The sequence below is a fragment of the Coenobita brevimanus genome, chromosome 35, assembly GCF_032717465.1.
Source record: "Coenobita brevimanus isolate Jiangsu-jjx chromosome 35, ASM3271746v2, whole genome shotgun sequence".
Classification (NCBI taxonomy): domain Eukaryota; kingdom Metazoa; phylum Arthropoda; class Malacostraca; order Decapoda; family Coenobitidae; genus Coenobita; species Coenobita brevimanus.
Window position 1 is genome coordinate 18,014,215 of NC_136988.1, and position 16,242 is coordinate 18,030,456.

Here is a 16,242-nt window from a genome sequence, read left to right on the forward strand (position 1 = left end):
TGTCTACCAATCTATCTATCAGTCTATCTAGCCACACCCACTTGAACAAGCGTTTGAAAGACAGACAGAAAGAAAGAAAGAAAATGAATAAAGAAAGAAAGAAAACGAAAATATAGCCAAAAAAAAAAAAACAATTCAATATGATCTTTCCACACAGCTGGTCAAAAGTTTCCTCTCCACACAGCTGGTCAAAAGTTTCCTCTCCGCACAGCTGGTTATTCAATAGTTTCCTCTCCACACAGCTGGTCATTCAATAGCTTCCTCTCCACACAGCTGGTTATTCAATAGTTTCCTCTCCACACAGCTGGTAAATAGTTTCCTCTCCACACAGCTGGTCACTCACTGTCTCCCGCAGATGGCGCATGGGCAGTCGGGTCAACGTCTTCTTGTGCAACTATGAGGTCATCAAGAGAGCGATGGCGAGGATGGAGTTGTCAGACAGGCCAGACTACCATACCTACAGTGTATTCGGCAGTGGCTCCATGCTGGGTGAGACAGAGAGAGAGAGAGAGAGAGAGAGAGAGAGAGAGAGAGAGAGAGAGAGAGAGAGAGAGAGAGAGAGAAACGGACAGTCAGACAAACAGATAAATAGGCAGGTAGGTAGGTAGGTAGGAAGGGAGAGAGAGAGAGAGAGAGAGAGAGAGAGAGAGAGAGAGAGAGAGAGAGAGAGAGAGAGAGAGAAACGGACATACAGACAGGCAGATAGATAGATAGTTAGATTGATTGATAGAGATAGAGACAGAGAAAGAAACGGACAGACAGACAGACAGATAGGCAGAGAGAGAGAGAGAGAGAGAGAGAGAGACTGTTTTTATTCTTCCCACCAATAGTCACTTCTGTTCATTCTTATCTATAATAATACAGGATGGTTCAGTCTGCTGGTGTGGGCGTGGGTGTGGCGGTGGGGGTAGGAAATGAATAAATGATGCAGGGTACACATTGATAACAGTCTGCTGGTGTAGGCGTGGGTGTGGCAACGAAAGTGGGGAGCATTACATGCGGACACCTTCTATGGTTAAGGAAACTCCCAAACACCTATTCCTAAGCGGCTTATTTTGCTTATGATACCATACTGTCGGTCCCTGTGTCGCATAAATCATTCTAATATCGCCATACTCTGCACATTTAACGTAAAAAAGGATATGAATCAGCCGTATCCAAAAATAAATCGCGAAGGAAGAGGTGTTTGGGAGCTTCCTTAACTGACGAGAGCTGATTTATAACAGTTTCGGCTGTCTGATCCTTTTCCATAGCACTTCTTCGTGACTAGCATCATAAATCAGTGTTAGTCTAATATTACGACTCAGCATTCAAGATGGTCAGTGTCAGTTTTAGGTCAAGTTAGTGTAAACATTACATATGGCAGCAAAATTATCTATCCTAGGCATCATCTTTAATCCAGGATCGTGTGAGAGAATAAGTTTTGCTTTACCCTCTGCTAGTTTCAAGACTTGGGCATGGGGCTGCACGTTCTTTCTCTCTACTGGATGAAATCTTTAGGAATCAACTAGCAAAAAGTATAACATCATAAAGCATATACAGTGCATGTAATACTATCATGCTCTACCACATGCCCCCATCTTCAGCAGAAGGACCTAGAGCCAATAAAATCATCGCTTCACCCTCTGTCCACTTTGAAACCTGGGCGTGGGACCTCACGTGCTCTCTTGTTACTGAATGAAGCCCTTAGAAATGCGGAAATAAAGTTTAGCATATATAAACTAGCGTCAACATCCTCTATTCCTCTAGCAGCATCTTCAGCAGTGGTGTCCTGTGGTAGAATTTTCGTTTCGCCCTCCATCAGCTTCAAGCCTGGATAAATATGTAGGAATCAGTCATCACAAAATACCAAAGCTGAATATATACAACTAAACTTACATCCTCTACTGCAGGCATAATCTTCAGCAATGGGGCCCTGTGGCAGAAGAATCGTCGCTTTGCGCTTCATCAGCTTCGGGACCTGGGCATGGGGAAGACTTGTTTCGAGGAGGTGATACAGAGGGAGGCAGGGTGTCTGGTGCAAGACTATATGAAGCACACGGGCAAGGAACAACCACTCCCTCTCTCTCTGGGGGTGGCCATACTGAATGTGGTGTGGAAGTTGGTTGCTGGTGAGTTTAACACTAGAACAATGTGCACTGTATTTGCTGGACCCTCTAAATGGCATGACTAAACTACAGGTCAATCAGAAATTTGAGAAATTTGGATAAGGACTGAGGGAGGACATAGTGGCCACATAAACCCCTCCTCCAGTCCATAACCAGATCGAGAGTAGTCAGGCCCAGACGTTGCCAAGCTGAAAAAATACTCGCAATTGCTTCTGTTAAGTTACGTGTTTTTTTTAGTCATATGTTTGTGTGACATGTATGCAATATTTGTATTTAACATAAACTATACTACTGGAAGGTCTGAACACGATTCACGTAAGAGTTCTAGTCCTACACTGTGACAATACAGGTGCAGTCTGGTTGACAAGCACTGGGTTGACTGTTGCAGTATACATAAACAAGGCCTAAAAAGGTCTCCAAAAAGACCCTAAACAAAGGTGTGAACAGGTTATCGTCGCCAAGCATCTTGTTAGACACAGAGAAGGATGCTGGAGCCGTCCAGGGTGCTCTACTCTGGAATAATTCTCTGTTCCGATACAGCAGGTTAAGTGACTAAGAGACCTTAAATGACAGAGACAAGTGACTGTAGTTGGCCCCTGCTGCTAACAGGGTCTGGCAAATATGCAGTACTGTATGACAATAGCAGTGGCAGTGGTGCGGTAGTAGTAGTGATGGTGGTAATAGTAGCAGTAGCTGTGGTAGAAGTAGTATTAGTAGAAGTAGTAGTAGTAGTAGTAATAGTAGCAGCAGAAGCAGAAGCTGTTGTAGTATACGAGTAGAAGTAGTGTGCTTCACCACGAAACACCTGCAGGGTAATGTTCCTCCTCCTCCTCATCATCATCCTCATCCTCATCATCATCATCATCACCATCATCATTATCACCATCATCATCATCATCATCATCATCATCATTATCACCATTATCATCATCATCCTCATCATCATCATCATCACCATCATCATTATCACCATCATCATCATCATCATCATCATCATCATTATCACCATCATCATCATCATCATCATCATCATCATCATCATCATCATCATCATCATCATCATCATCATCATTATCACCATTATCATCATCATCCTCATCATCATCATCATCATCATCATCATCATCATCATCATCATCATCATCATCATCATCATCATCATATCTCTTAGCTGTTCTACCATGTTCTCGGTCCACCAATCTCTCACCAGACTTTGCTTCCACACTGTATTCATTCCTTCAACCTTCCTTCTGCTCTGCTCTTGCTCCACTTCATCTTTGACGTTCCCACATTCATTTCTTTCCTGTGTCTCGCCCTTCCTCTCCTTCTTCCCCAGACATGCGTTACGAAATGGACGACCCGCGAGGACAGGAAGCCATCGAGTTAATCTTCTCCACGAACGAGGCTCTTCTGGGTGGGGTCTACTTCTTCAACCTCTTCCCTTGGCTTCTTAAAGTAGCCCCTCCCTTCCTCAAGACAAAACTGGGGTACTATAGGCTTCAGCGATCTGTAGGGAGATGCCTGGATAACGTTTCCGTAAGTATACACGAGGGTCGGCTATATATTGCGTCTCTTGATGGGAGATACAGGTTAAAGGTTGAACTCTTTACTTTCTCGAACGTTCCAGGCTAAACAGAACCCAGAGAAGAATTGAAGCTCTGTGTCTACCTCCCATCCAACATTTCCACTTGTACTGGATCTTCTCTATGTGATATCTCCCCTGTCAATTTTTTACGTTGTGCGAATGGCTCAGCCTACTGATGTGGGTGTGGGAGTGGGTTATCTACGCACGTTGAAACGCCACAGCTAGTTACAGGTTACGTTTGCTTGTAATAAAAGTAGCAGTGATTAGCATTCTTCTTCTTCTTCCTCCACCTCCTCCTCCTCCTCCTTCTTCTCCTCCTCCCCCTCCTCCTCCTCTTCCCCTTCTTCTTCTTCTTGTCACGAAGATATCCTATGGAAATGATGCAGAATCGCAGCATTGTCTTTTTCTGCCACTGAGCTACGTGAAGTAAGCTCCAAGAGGATGAAACTCTGGGCCAAGTTAGAAAGAAAGAAAAACAAATAGTACAATACCGAATTGGATAATGGAGGATGGACAAATTAACAAGGACAGGCAACTCAAGGCCATATTAACAAGGACAGGCAACTCAAGGCCATATTAACAAGGACAGGCAACTCAAGGCCATATTAACAAGGACAGGCAACTCAAGGCATGGTGTGGTGTTGCAGGAAGTGTTGAAGGATCACAGGGACACACTGGACCCGTCTCACCCCAGGGACCTCATCGACCAGTACCTGATACAGATGGACCACAACGAGGGGGAAGCCACGGACGCTCCATACACAGGTGAGATTAAGTCCCACAGGAGGCGTCGTGACACCATCTCCTGAGTGATTTATTCAAGGGTGAGGCCATGGACGCCCCATACACAGGTGAGATTAAGTCCCGCAGGAGGCGTCGTGACACCATCTCCTAAGTGATTTATATAAAGGTGAGACCACGGACGCTTCCTACACAGGTGAGGTTAGTTTAAGTCACCCTGGAGGCTTCCAAACACCTCTCCCTAAGCGATTTGTTTCAGGGTGAGGCCACGGACGACCCATACACAGTTGAGGTTAGGTTAAGGCGCACAGGAAGCTTCTTAACACCTTTCCCCAAGTGATTTATTTAAGGGCGATGCCATGGACGCTCCCTACACGGATGAGGTTAGGTTAAGTACCACAGGAGGCTTCGTAACACGTCTCCCAAAGTGATTTATTTAAGGGTGAGACCACCGACGCTTCCTACACAGGTGAGGTTAAAGCCAGTATTCTAGGTGGATTAGGGGGTACCTAAGCCTCCTCCTGCACAATATAAAAGATGGTACATATATAACTATAACGATAGGTCAAAGGTCAAGGTCACAGGGCGAGGTCAACTTAAATATGTTTTATTCAATTTAAACCAAACTTTGTGGAAAGGCTGAGGATATGACAAGAAAAATGGGTTCAGTTTTGAGAACAATCAGTTAAAGATCAAAGTCAGGCCAGTGTCACACAGCAAGGTCTACTCAAGCAGTTTTGATCTTATCAGAACCAAACTTTTATTTATTTATTACATTTTCAGAACTGGACCTACACGTAATGATAACTGACTTACTGTTCCCTGGGCTCAAGGCTATGATATCCGCACTGCACTGGGGCATCTTAAATCTTGCCAAGTATAATATTTTAGTTAGGCTCAAAGTGCAGACAAATAACTTTCTCACTTCAAATTGCCTTTTTCATTATTGGATCTGTGAGTAATGTTAAGTGACTTGCGGTTTGCTGAGATCAACACCACCTTATCAAGATCTGTATTCTCGTCAGTTAAGGAAGTTCCCTGGCACCTCATCCTTAGTTATTTGTTTTTGGATACGGCTGGTTAATATCAATTAGTACATTAATTACCCTTAGTATAGTGGTATTTGAAAGATTTAAGTGAAAGAGAAGAGAATGACAAAGAATAATTAGCAAAATATGTTGCTTGAGAAGAGGTCTTAGACAGCTTGCTCAACCGTCGAGAAGATTGGCCCAACTTTTGTCTGAACAGTACCGGAATAGTCTGCCTACGTTCAAACCACTGGTTATCCTTTTCTCATTTTTCAGAGTTGGATTTGAGTGTTATAAATTATCGACTTACTGTTTGCCAGGATTGAGACTACCATATCCACTCTGCGCTGGGCAGTACCAGAATATGCCACCTACATTCAAGTCACTGGTTATCCATTTCATACTTTTCAGAGTTGGATTTGGGTGTTTTGATAATCAGTTTAATGTTTGCCTGAACAGACCACTATAACCTCCTCTGGGCAGTACCAGAATATTCTGCTTACATTCAAATCGCTAGTCATCCTTTTCCTATTTTTCAGAGCTGGATTTGCGTACTTTGATTATCGACCTACTGTTTGCCGGGATTGAGACCACCTTATCCACTGTGCGCTGGGCCATCTTGTATTTAGCCAAGTACCCGGAGGTGCAGGCCAGGGTGCAGAGCGAAATCGATCAAGAGGTCCCGAGAGACAGCCTTCTCTTCTACTACGAGAGGAACAAGTAAGAGAGTTTGGTGGTAGAATATCACTGTCTGTCTGTCTGTATCTCTCTCTCTCTCTCTCTCTCTCTCATGCACTGTTCTTCCTCTCTCTCCCCAGACTACCGTACCTGGAGGCAGTGATTCATGAGGTGCACCGTATTGTCTCTCTGGCACCTTTTGCCATCGCTCACGCTGCCTCTTCAGACACCATCCTGGACGGGTACCTCATTCCTAAGGTTGGTGTCCGTAATTCGAATCCATGAGACCCACATTCTAGGAGGCTCCGTAGTACCTCTCCCTAAGCGATTTATCTTGAACACTACACTGTATTGTATGCTGTTTTTATAATTTCGGTATCACAGCAATAACACAGAAGTGGTTATTGAGGCGCTGTGTACAAAATAAATCGGGTAGGAATAAATGTTGAGAAATATCCGAAGCCACTTAGAACAGCCAGGAAGAATATTAGAAGGAATAAATAAAAAATAAAGACCGTATTATTAAGGCAGTGAAGGAGAAATAAGGAAAAGTCTTTGAAAATACACAATATCCACATTATTATTATTACCAGCCGTGATAGTGATGCTGGTATTGTTTTCAGTTTGTGTGTGTGTGTGTGTGTGTGTGTGTGTGTGTGTGTGTGTGTGTGTGTCTGTCTGTCTGTCTGTCTGTCTGTTAGCACAATAACTTTGCAACCGCTCAAGATATCATCACAAAATTTTGTAGGTGTGTAATAGAGATGAAAATCTCGGACGAGTTCGAAATTCGCGATAATAGGTCAAGGTCAAGGTCATATTTCTAGCCGCGCTAGATATGTATCGGCTCGCGACTGGTGCGATTCCCTTCTGGGGGGCCTCTAATTATTATCAAGTTATTATTATTATTATTATTATTGTTGTTATTATTATTGTTGTTGTTGTTATTATTATTATTATTATTACCAGGGTACAGTGGTTCTTCCTCACTTGGAGTCCTGCCACAAAGACTCTCAGTTCTGGGACCAACCAAACGAATTCAACCCAGACCACTTCCTCAACCCAGACGGCTCATTTAACAACAGGAGGGAGGGGTTTCTGCCATTTGGAATTGGTAAGTTGATGATAAGGAAAGAAAAGGCAACGAAAATAGTCATCATTATCATCGTCATCATTATCATCATCATCATCACTTATCTTTATTGACATTATACTATTTTTTCTTTAACTTTGCCAGATTTCTTTTCATCTTTTTCCAGCCTATGTTTTGTAGTGTAAGTGAGTCCGGAAGTACAGCAGAGTATGATTGAATGGAAGGAGATGTCATCGAGACTGATGTGGGTGAAAGTGAAATATGAACGTGAGTTGTGGGTGTTTGTGAGTGCATATGGGCCTGGTAGTGAAAGGGATGAAGAAGAAAGGGAGTCTTTCTGGAATGATGTTGATGAATGTCTGCAGAGTTTTGGAGCGAATGTAAATGTGGTAATGATGGGAGATCTGAATGCTAGAGTGGGAAATGTAGCAGTTGAAGGTGTAGTTGGTATGCATGGTGTGCCTGGAAGAAATGAAAATGGGGAACGAATGATAGGGATGGGTATTGAGCAAGAGATGGTGGTTGGAAATACCTTGTCTAATAAGAAAGATATTTATAAGTATCCATGGGTGAGACAGGAGGGTGGAAGGGTTGTTGATAGAGCATTGATGGACTATGTGGCTAAGTCCAGGAATGTAAGAGGAAGATTGTTGGATGTGAGAGTTTTGAGAGGGGAGGGTGGAGGTATGTCTGACCACTACCTGGTGGAGGGAAAGTTGAGAGTAGGTAAAAGATGGGTGAGAGCTAGGAGAGTTAGATGTGGCAGGGAGGTTTTGAAAGTGAGTGAGTTGGATAAATGAGAGAAAATGACAGAGTATCAGGAGAAATTGAAAGACAAGTAGAACGCTGTGAAAGATCAGGAAAACGGCAGTGTGGAGGAGGAAGGCAGTTGTTTAAGAGTGCTGTGGTGGGGCAAACGGAAGAGGTGTGGTGTGAGACGAGTGGGTGGTGGTGTAAGAAAGGGAAGTGAATGGTGGTGCGAGGAAGTAAGTATGGCTAGGGCTGAGAAGAAACGTGCATATGAAGTGTGGCTGCAGAGGAAGGATGAGGTGTCGAATGAGATGTATAAGGAAAGGAGGAATAGGGTGAGAAGGGCTGTGCGTGATGCTAAAGTGGCAGCAGATGAGAGGTGGGGTAGGCGGTTGACTGAGAATTTTCAACAGAATAAGAAAATGTTCTGGAAGGAGGTGAAAAGGGTGCAAAAGGGAGAATCTGAGAAGGAAGGGCGAGTAAAAGCAGAGGATGGAAGGATGTTAACTGAGATGGATGCAGTAAGGGAGAGATGGGTGGAGTATTTTGAAAGATTATTAAATGTAGAGGAGGAGAGGGAAGCTGAGATTGTGGCGGATGGAAGGGTGCAAGGAATAAATGTGTTGAGAGAGTCGAATGATTCTTTGATTACGAAGGAGGAAGTGCAGGAGGCAGTAAAGGAGATGAAAGCAGGGAATGCTGTAGGCATGGATGGGTGTGCTGTGGAATGCCTGAAGGGTGGTGAAGTAACAATTGTTGAGTGGCTAGTAAGATTATTGAATGTGTGTTTTGTGAGAGGTATGGTGCCAATTGACTGGGCAAGTGCTTGTGTGGTCCCGTTGTATAAAGGCAAGGGTGATAAGTATGAATGTACTAGCTTTAGGGGTATAAGTCTGTTGAGTGTTGTAGGTAAGGTGTATGGTAGAGTGCTAATCAAGAGAGTTAGAGAAGGTACAGAGGGAGTGATTGGTAATGAGCAGTGTGGCTTATTCCAGCCCACATCACCTCTTATTCCAGTCCACACCAGCTCTTATTCCAGCCCACACCAGCTCTTATTCCAGTCCACACCAGCTCTTATTCCAGCCCACACCAGCTCTTATTCCAGTCCACACCAGCTCTTATTCCAGTCCACACCAGCTCTTATTCCAGTCCACACCAGCTCTTATTCCATTCCCCATCAGCTCTTATTCCAGTCCACACCAGCTCTTATTCCAGCCCACACCAGCTCTTATTCCAGCCCACACCAGCTCTTATTCCAGTCCACACCAGCTCTTATTCCAGTCCACACCAGCTCTTATTCCAGTCCACACCAGCTCATATTCCAGTCCACACCAGCACTTATTCCAGCCCTTATTCCAGCTCTTATTCCAGTCCACACCAGCCCTTATTCCAGCCCACACCAGCTCTATTCCACACCAGCTCTTATTCCACCCCTTATTACACCCCTTATTCCAGTCCACACCAGCTCTATTCCACACCAGCTCTTATTCCAGCCCCATTTCCACAGGTCGTAGGGCGTGCGTGGGGGAGAGTTTGGCCAAGGTAGAGATCTTTGTGCTCCTGACGGCGTTGTTGCAGAATTTCACCTTCTCACCGCCGCAGGGAGAGACGCTGATGACGGAGCGAGAACCATATATGACTACGATCAATGCCCCGAAGTCGTTCAAGGTGGTGCTTGAGGAGAGGCAGAGTGTGAAGAGAGAGGAGTAGCAGCGAGAGAGAGGGGAGGGAAAAGGTGTGTGTGTGTGTGTGTGTGTGTGTGTATGAGAGAGAGAGAGAGAGAGAGAGAGAGAGAGAGAGAGACAGACAGACAGACAGACAGACAGACAGACAGAGACAGAGGGAGGTAGTGTGTGTGTGTGTGTGTGTGTGTGTGTGTGTGTGTGTGTGTGTGTGTGTGTGTGTGTGTGTGTGTGTGTGTGAGAGAGAGAGAGAGACAGACAGACTGTATGTGTGTGTGTGTGTGTGTGTGTGTGTGAGAGAGAGAGAGAGAGAGAGAGAGAGAGAGAGAGAGAGAGAGAGAGAGAGACACAGAGAGAGGGAGAGAGACAGAGACAGAGAGAGAGAATAAAGAAAAGATCAGTTCCCAGGGTTGCATCACACATCTTGGATCCACATTCAGTGCAGAGTCACCTAAACTCAGCACTGCATCCAATGAGGCAAGAAATACTTAAATATCTGTCCAATTTTAGCACCATTTTGTACAGTGGATTTGACAAGGAGAGTGAGTGTGAGTGAGGTGGAGAGGAGGGGGAGACGGAGGCCAAGGATGAGATGGAGGGATGGAGAGGTATATGAGAGATAGGGGTGTGAGCTGGGAGCAGGGTAATGAAATGGCTGGGGACAGGGCGACATGGAGGCGATTTGTTTGTGGCCACCCCTTACGGGATTGAGGCGTCTGGCAGTATAGAGATAGAGAGAGAGTTTGATTTCATGTGGATTTTATTGCGATACATATAACTAGAAAAAGGGATTTACTCATGCAAATATATTACTCTTTATATATCTATTATTTTATATCCGTATCTACCTTTCATTCTAATTATCTATCTGTCTCTATATATATGATTGGTAGGTGGTGGCGACCATCATCCACTCACATGATGTAGTGCTGCCTACTTCTTCCTTAGCCTTTACCATTCTTTTTCTGTGCCTGCCCTCCTTTCTTCCTATTTCTCCCATCTTTCCTGTCACTTCTTATTGCTTTTCTTTCCCTTACAGGTGGCTTTACATCGAGTGACAAGCCAAATGGTTTCCTGTAAGCCAAGAAACCATTTACAGCGCTGGGTGGTAACCATATAACCAGAACATACGTGCTCCCTACGTGTCAGCAAGTAGGTTGGTGGAGGGTTAGTACCCCTCCCCGTAAAACAAATAACTCAATGTCAAATGACCACCCCTTACGGGATTATGGCGTCTGGCAATAGATAGACAGATACTCTATATATATCTGTCTATTTAGCTATCTGTCTATCTATCCATCCACGTCTCATCTCAGTACTTATATGTAGTTATATTAAACGATGTATCTAATGTTGATGTGTCTCATTACCCATCCTTTTATGTACCGTATATCCATCTGTCTGTCTGTCTGTACCCATCTATCTGTTTATCTATCTACCTACCTATCTATCTATCTATTTATCTATCTATCTACCTCAGGATCCCCTTCACTACACGTATAACTGGGCTGCAAATTGTTTAACACTGAAGGTTACTCCTGTGTAAGATTTTGCCGCGTTAAAAAGATGTGGAAATTGAGTTTTTAATGCAATAGAAAACATGACTTTTTTTTTCTTTTACCCTAGTCAAAAGTATGGACCAAGACCCGTGTTGCCGTTGGCTAGTGAAGCTCCCTAGCATCTCTTCCTTGGCGATTTATTTTATGGATACAGCAGAGTAATATTAGTTTGAATGTTGTTTATGATGAGTATGGTGGTATTTGAATGATTTATGGTATTTGAATGATTTCAATGACAAGCACAGTAAGGGGCAATTAGCAAAACAAATCGATTAGGAAGAGGTGTTAGGGAGCTCCTTTAACCCATTAAGAATACGAGCCCAAGTCAGAAGCCAGGTGTGCCGTAGCTTCATTACGTAATTGATCAGGTAGCTGCTGGGATGGAGGCTGAGAGAATGAGTGGAAATGTGAAGGGTGGAGTCATCAGCATATGACTGGATAGGGTTCCATGGAGGGCTCAGAACAAGGATGAAAAAAAGAAATACGTGGTGATAGGAGAGAACCCTGAGGAACACCACCACTGATGACTATAGAAGAGGAACATTTTTCGTAGATCACCGATAAGAAAGATGATAATTCGTGGTAAGACAGAACCCTGAGGAACGCCATAACTGAGAGCTTTAGAGAAGGAACAATTGCCAGAGATCACTGATAAAAAGTAGTGAAAAAGTTGGTGACAGGGCCCTGGGGAACACCAATACTGATAGCTGTCAAAGAGGAACAAGAGCCGTAAAAGAAAACTGATAAAGAGGAGGAAGACAATTGGTGAGAGGACATAACCTTCAGGAGCACCATTTCTAATAACCTGAGAAGAACAATTGCAGAAGATAAGTGATAAAAAGAAGAAAGATACTTGGTGATAAGACATAACCCTGAGGAACACCACAACTGATAACTCTAGAAGAATAATTGCTGTAGGTCACCGATGAAAAGGAGAAGAAAGAAAGCTGGCGATAAGACATAACCCTGAGGACCACCACTACTGATAGCTGTAGAAAAACAAATGGCAGTCTACAACAACAAGTATAGAGGGACCAGAAAGTTCGTGACCAACAGTAAATAGTTTAAGCGTGAATGTCCTACGTACATGGTGTCAATATTTCCGAGGCATAAAACATCTGTGGACTCTCATTATATTCACACTTGCGGCAACACCGATACTGGGAGCTCTTGAGGTGGACAGTCAGAACTTAGATAAGGTTGGGTCACTTAAGCTCCTCTGTCTGTCTATCTGGACGTCTATCAGCTGTCTGACGCTGCATCCTGTGAGAGGTGGATTCGACAAAGGCACTGGCTGAATTTTCATCTCGTCAACGATTTTTAAGTCTTCATTTACTACTGTCACCTTGGTAAGTTATTTTAGCGTTGAAAGCTATCTGTCTATCTGTCTACTTGTGTCTAAAAATCCATCCATCTATCCATCTATTTACATAAACACGTTCCTTATGAGACAAAAAAAAAAATAAATAAATAAAGAACAGGACAATATAAAAAAACAGTGCTAAGGTTCCATATGACATCCCCAGTTCGAAAAAGTCTGTTCCCAGTTCGAAAAAGTCTATCCCAAAATAAAAATCAAATGGGATACAAAAAAGAAAAAAAAGAAAAAGAAGTGAAAAAGACCAATTAGACGTCCTGGTAGTGATGGTGTTAATTGCCTGGCGTTTGGTAGTCTGAGCAGAGGAAGCTTCTTGTGCATCCGCCCTTACCTTTTCATATTACACTCTTATTATCAGCCTTTTTACTTTAATTTGGCCTCGATTTTCGTCCTTCTACAGCTTATTTGACGAGAGAGAGAGAGAGAGAGAGAGAGAGAGAGAGTGTCATGGCCGTACATCCTAGCACTCCTTCGTGATTAGCATTTACTTCAAGTGAAAATCTCTTGTTATAAATCTGCTTTCTAGATGCAGATGGCAATTTTTAGGTCAAGTTAGAGGTGGTTTGGCCATGTGGAGAGGATGGAGAGTGAGAGACTGACGAGAAGAGTGTATGTGAGTGAGTTGCAGGGGTGAGAGGGAGGGGGAGGCCAAGGATGAAATGAAGGGATGGAGTGGAGACGTATATGAGAGAGGGGGGTGTGAGCTGGGAGCAGGGCAGTGAAATGGCGGGGGACAGGGCGACATGGAGGCAGCTTGTTGGTGGCCACCTTTTACGGGATTAAGGCGTCTGGCAATAGACAGAAACAGTAAATAGAGTAAAAAAGGTCTTAATTCCATATGATTTAGCAGACGATAACTTTATGTAGTGAATATAACAGCTTTTTATGAATGTACTGTAGCAAGGGGCTTGCACAAGGCTAACGCTGGCACGGACCGGTTCTATACACGTTCCATCCGTGTTTTACGAGTCCATTACAGCAACTGATGCATAGGGACAAGGACCACCACGGCTCGTATTCTCGTGGGGTAAGGAGGCTCCCTAGCATCTCTTCCTTGGCGATTTATTTTTGGATATGACTGGTTAATATCCTTTTGTGCGTTATTTTTGCAAAGAAAGGCGATATTGGAAGGGAGTGTCGCTATTGGAAGGATTTACGTCACACAGTACAGTATGATGTAATAAGCAAAATAAATCGCCTAGGGAAAAGGTGTTAGGGATCTTCTTAAACTGACAAGAATACCGACTCACTTTCTGTCCCCGCGGAAGTGAGTCGGCCCGCCCAATGCCTTATGCAGGGGTATGTGTGGAAGGCTTTGGCGTGTGTAGGGTGAGAAGTGCAGGTGGGAATTTGCGTTGGAGTGGCTGTGTAAGTGTGTGTGGATCTGTATATATCATCGAGGGAGCTTTGACGTGGTGTAAATATGCATGAAAGGACGCACTACTACGCTCTCCTAAATGTCAGCCTCCACTATGCTATATTCCATTTAACTTGGCCTAAAATTTCCATCCCTCCTTCTTGAATGCTGAGTTGTAACAAATGATTAACACTAGAACATGGTGTGCTAGTCATGAAGAGGTGCTGTGGAAAGGATGTAGAGTCGTATTATAATTTGTTTGTGCCACTAAACTACGTGAAATAAGCTGTAAAAGGACGAAAATCTGGGCCATGTTAAAGTGAACACATTAAACGAGCATCCTTTTTTCTCTAACATGGCCAAAATTCTCATCCCTCCACTTCGAATACTGAGTCATATTATGAGATTAACACTATTAAATGATGCTAGTCATGAAGAAGTGTCATGGAATGAATGCAGACCCGTAGTATTGCGTTTAATCTGCGACTGAGCTACGAGAAATAAGCTGCAAAAGAGCGAAAATCTGGGCCAAGTTTGTGTAAGTGAATTATAATTTAACTCCATCTCTCGCCACGTTGACCACATTCCTTACTAGTTATACTTCATTTCTCGCTAACTGAGCTTCACATCTCGCTAATCTGATGCTCACTTTTCCCTTAGGTGGAGGCATAAGGAGTGTAGCATGTTAGCGGAGTGTGCGCCAGAGGATGTGTGCACAAAGATGGCGGAGGGCGAGTCGGCGGGTGTCGGGGAGAATGTAAACAAACTGGAAGACGTGATGGCCGCTGTGGGGCTGGGTCGCTGGCAACTCCCTATCCTGCTCTCTACATTTCTCAGTCAGTGTAGAGTTTGGATGTTGTTTCTGTTATCATCATTATCGTCATTTGCCTTCGCTGCACTGTTGTATCTTTATCTCTTTTCCATCACCACTTCAATGGCCACTGCTCCTCTGAACTGTCGGCTTGACTTTCTCCTCCATTATGAAAGGCATGTTGCATCCGTCTGGAAGCACACTCTCATTCCTTTCCTGTCCAGCTCTCCAGTGCAAGAGTTGACCGATACTCCCAGTCTCCATGTATGCAACAGGTCAACTCTGGAACTGTCTTCCTGTCTGTACTTCCTAGTGCCTATGGCCTCCAGTCTATTAATCGCAATGTGTCCAGGCATCTTGAAATGAACGAATCTTGAATTTGGCTTCTTTTTTCCCCCACGCACACACTATGACCTAGTAACTGTGGTGCATGAACTGTGGTGCATGAACTGTGGTGCATCCGAAACTGTAGCTCGACCTCCATCACATACACACACACACACACCAACTGCACCTTCAGTAAAAAGGACCAATGCTATTTTTCCCTTCGTGTGCAGTTCAGGTGACGGTGCCCCTACACAGAATGGGATCAACGTTCTTCAATGCCCCTGTACCATTCTGCTGTTCCCTCAATGACTCCTCTTGCAACATCACGTAAGTATGTGCAGGATGGTCTGGAAATAACGCTTCCCTATTTATTTATTTATTTTTTATCTTCACATTTTTGTTTAATCTGTCTGATCTGGGGCGTTGCTACAGTTAAAGCAATAAGTCATAGTGGCATGATAATAATAATGATGATGATAATAATAATAATAATAATAATAATAATAATAATAATAGTAATGATGATGATAATAATAATGATACTGAAAATGATTATTAAAATAATATAATAATAATAATAATAATAATAATAATAACAATACTACTACTACTGCTACTACATATACTACTACTACTACTACTACTACTACTACTACTACTACTAGTGGATTCTTGTGTGCATGGGAGGGTCTCTAACACCGTCTTAAGCTTTCTCTTTTGTCTAATTTGCGTTCTAACACCTTTATCTAAGCTGTTTTATCTAATTCTCTTCCTAACACCTTTATCTAAGCTGTTTTATCTAATTCTCTTCCTAACACCTTTATCTGAGCTATTTTATCTAATTCTCTTCCTAACACCTTTATCTAAGCTGTTTTATCTAATTCTCCTCCTAACACCTTTATCTAAGCTGTTTTATCTAATTCTCTTCCTAACACCTTTATCTGTTTTATCTAATTCTCTTCTTAACACCTTTACCTAAGCTGCTTTATCCAATTCTCCTCCTAACTCGTTTATCTAAACTGTTTTATCTAATTCTCTAACACTTTTATCTAAGCTGTTCTATCTAATTCTCTAACACCATTATCTAACCTTTCTAACACTTGTCTAAGCTTTGTCGAATTTGCCTTCTAACACCTTTATCTTTGCCA

At 43.2% G+C, this 16,242-nt stretch overlaps 2 protein-coding genes across 2 annotated transcripts; both read left to right on the top strand.

Annotated features, from left to right (window-relative positions):
- Positions 1 to 365: 365 nt before the first annotated feature.
- On the top strand, positions 366 to 4,502 carry LOC145396164 (cytochrome P450 2L1-like). Its single transcript, XM_080269606.1, has 4 exons — positions 366 to 489; positions 1,893 to 2,111; positions 3,445 to 3,644; positions 4,341 to 4,502. The coding sequence occupies exons 1-4, from the start codon at positions 417 to 419 to the stop codon at positions 4,500 to 4,502; spliced, it is 654 nt and encodes a 217-aa protein (XP_080125732.1). The 5' UTR covers positions 366 to 416.
- A 291-nt stretch (positions 4,503 to 4,793) lies between these two features.
- On the top strand, positions 4,794 to 9,690 carry LOC145396165 (cytochrome P450 2L1-like). Its single transcript, XM_080269607.1, has 5 exons — positions 4,794 to 4,817; positions 5,980 to 6,182; positions 6,281 to 6,398; positions 7,107 to 7,251; positions 9,488 to 9,690. Exons 1-5 carry the CDS (start codon positions 4,794 to 4,796, stop codon positions 9,688 to 9,690), a joined length of 693 nt encoding a protein of 230 aa, XP_080125733.1.
- Positions 9,691 to 16,242: the final 6,552 nt, after the last annotated feature.

What these genes read in the sequence shown, in the direction of transcription:
- LOC145396164 (XM_080269606.1), top strand. Translation starts at nt 417, where the DNA reads ATGGCGAGGATGGAGTTGTCAGACAGGCCAGACTACCATACCTACAGT. An exon ending in CGGCAGTGGCTCCATGCTGG is followed by an intron (nt 490 to 1,892) that starts GTGAGACAGAGA and finishes CCTCTACTGCAG; the next exon opens with GCATAATCTTCAGCAATGGG. An exon ending in GATGCCTGGATAACGTTTCC is followed by an intron (nt 3,645 to 4,340) that starts GTAAGTATACAC and finishes GTGGTGTTGCAG; the next exon opens with GAAGTGTTGAAGGATCACAG.
- LOC145396165 (XM_080269607.1), top strand. Translation starts at nt 4,794, where the DNA reads ATGGACGCTCCCTACACGGATGAG. An exon ending in ACGCTCCCTACACGGATGAG is followed by an intron (nt 4,818 to 5,979) that starts GTTAGGTTAAGT and finishes TCAAATCGCTAG; the next exon opens with TCATCCTTTTCCTATTTTTC. An exon ending in TTCTACTACGAGAGGAACAA is followed by an intron (nt 6,183 to 6,280) that starts GTAAGAGAGTTT and finishes CTCTCTCCCCAG; the next exon opens with ACTACCGTACCTGGAGGCAG.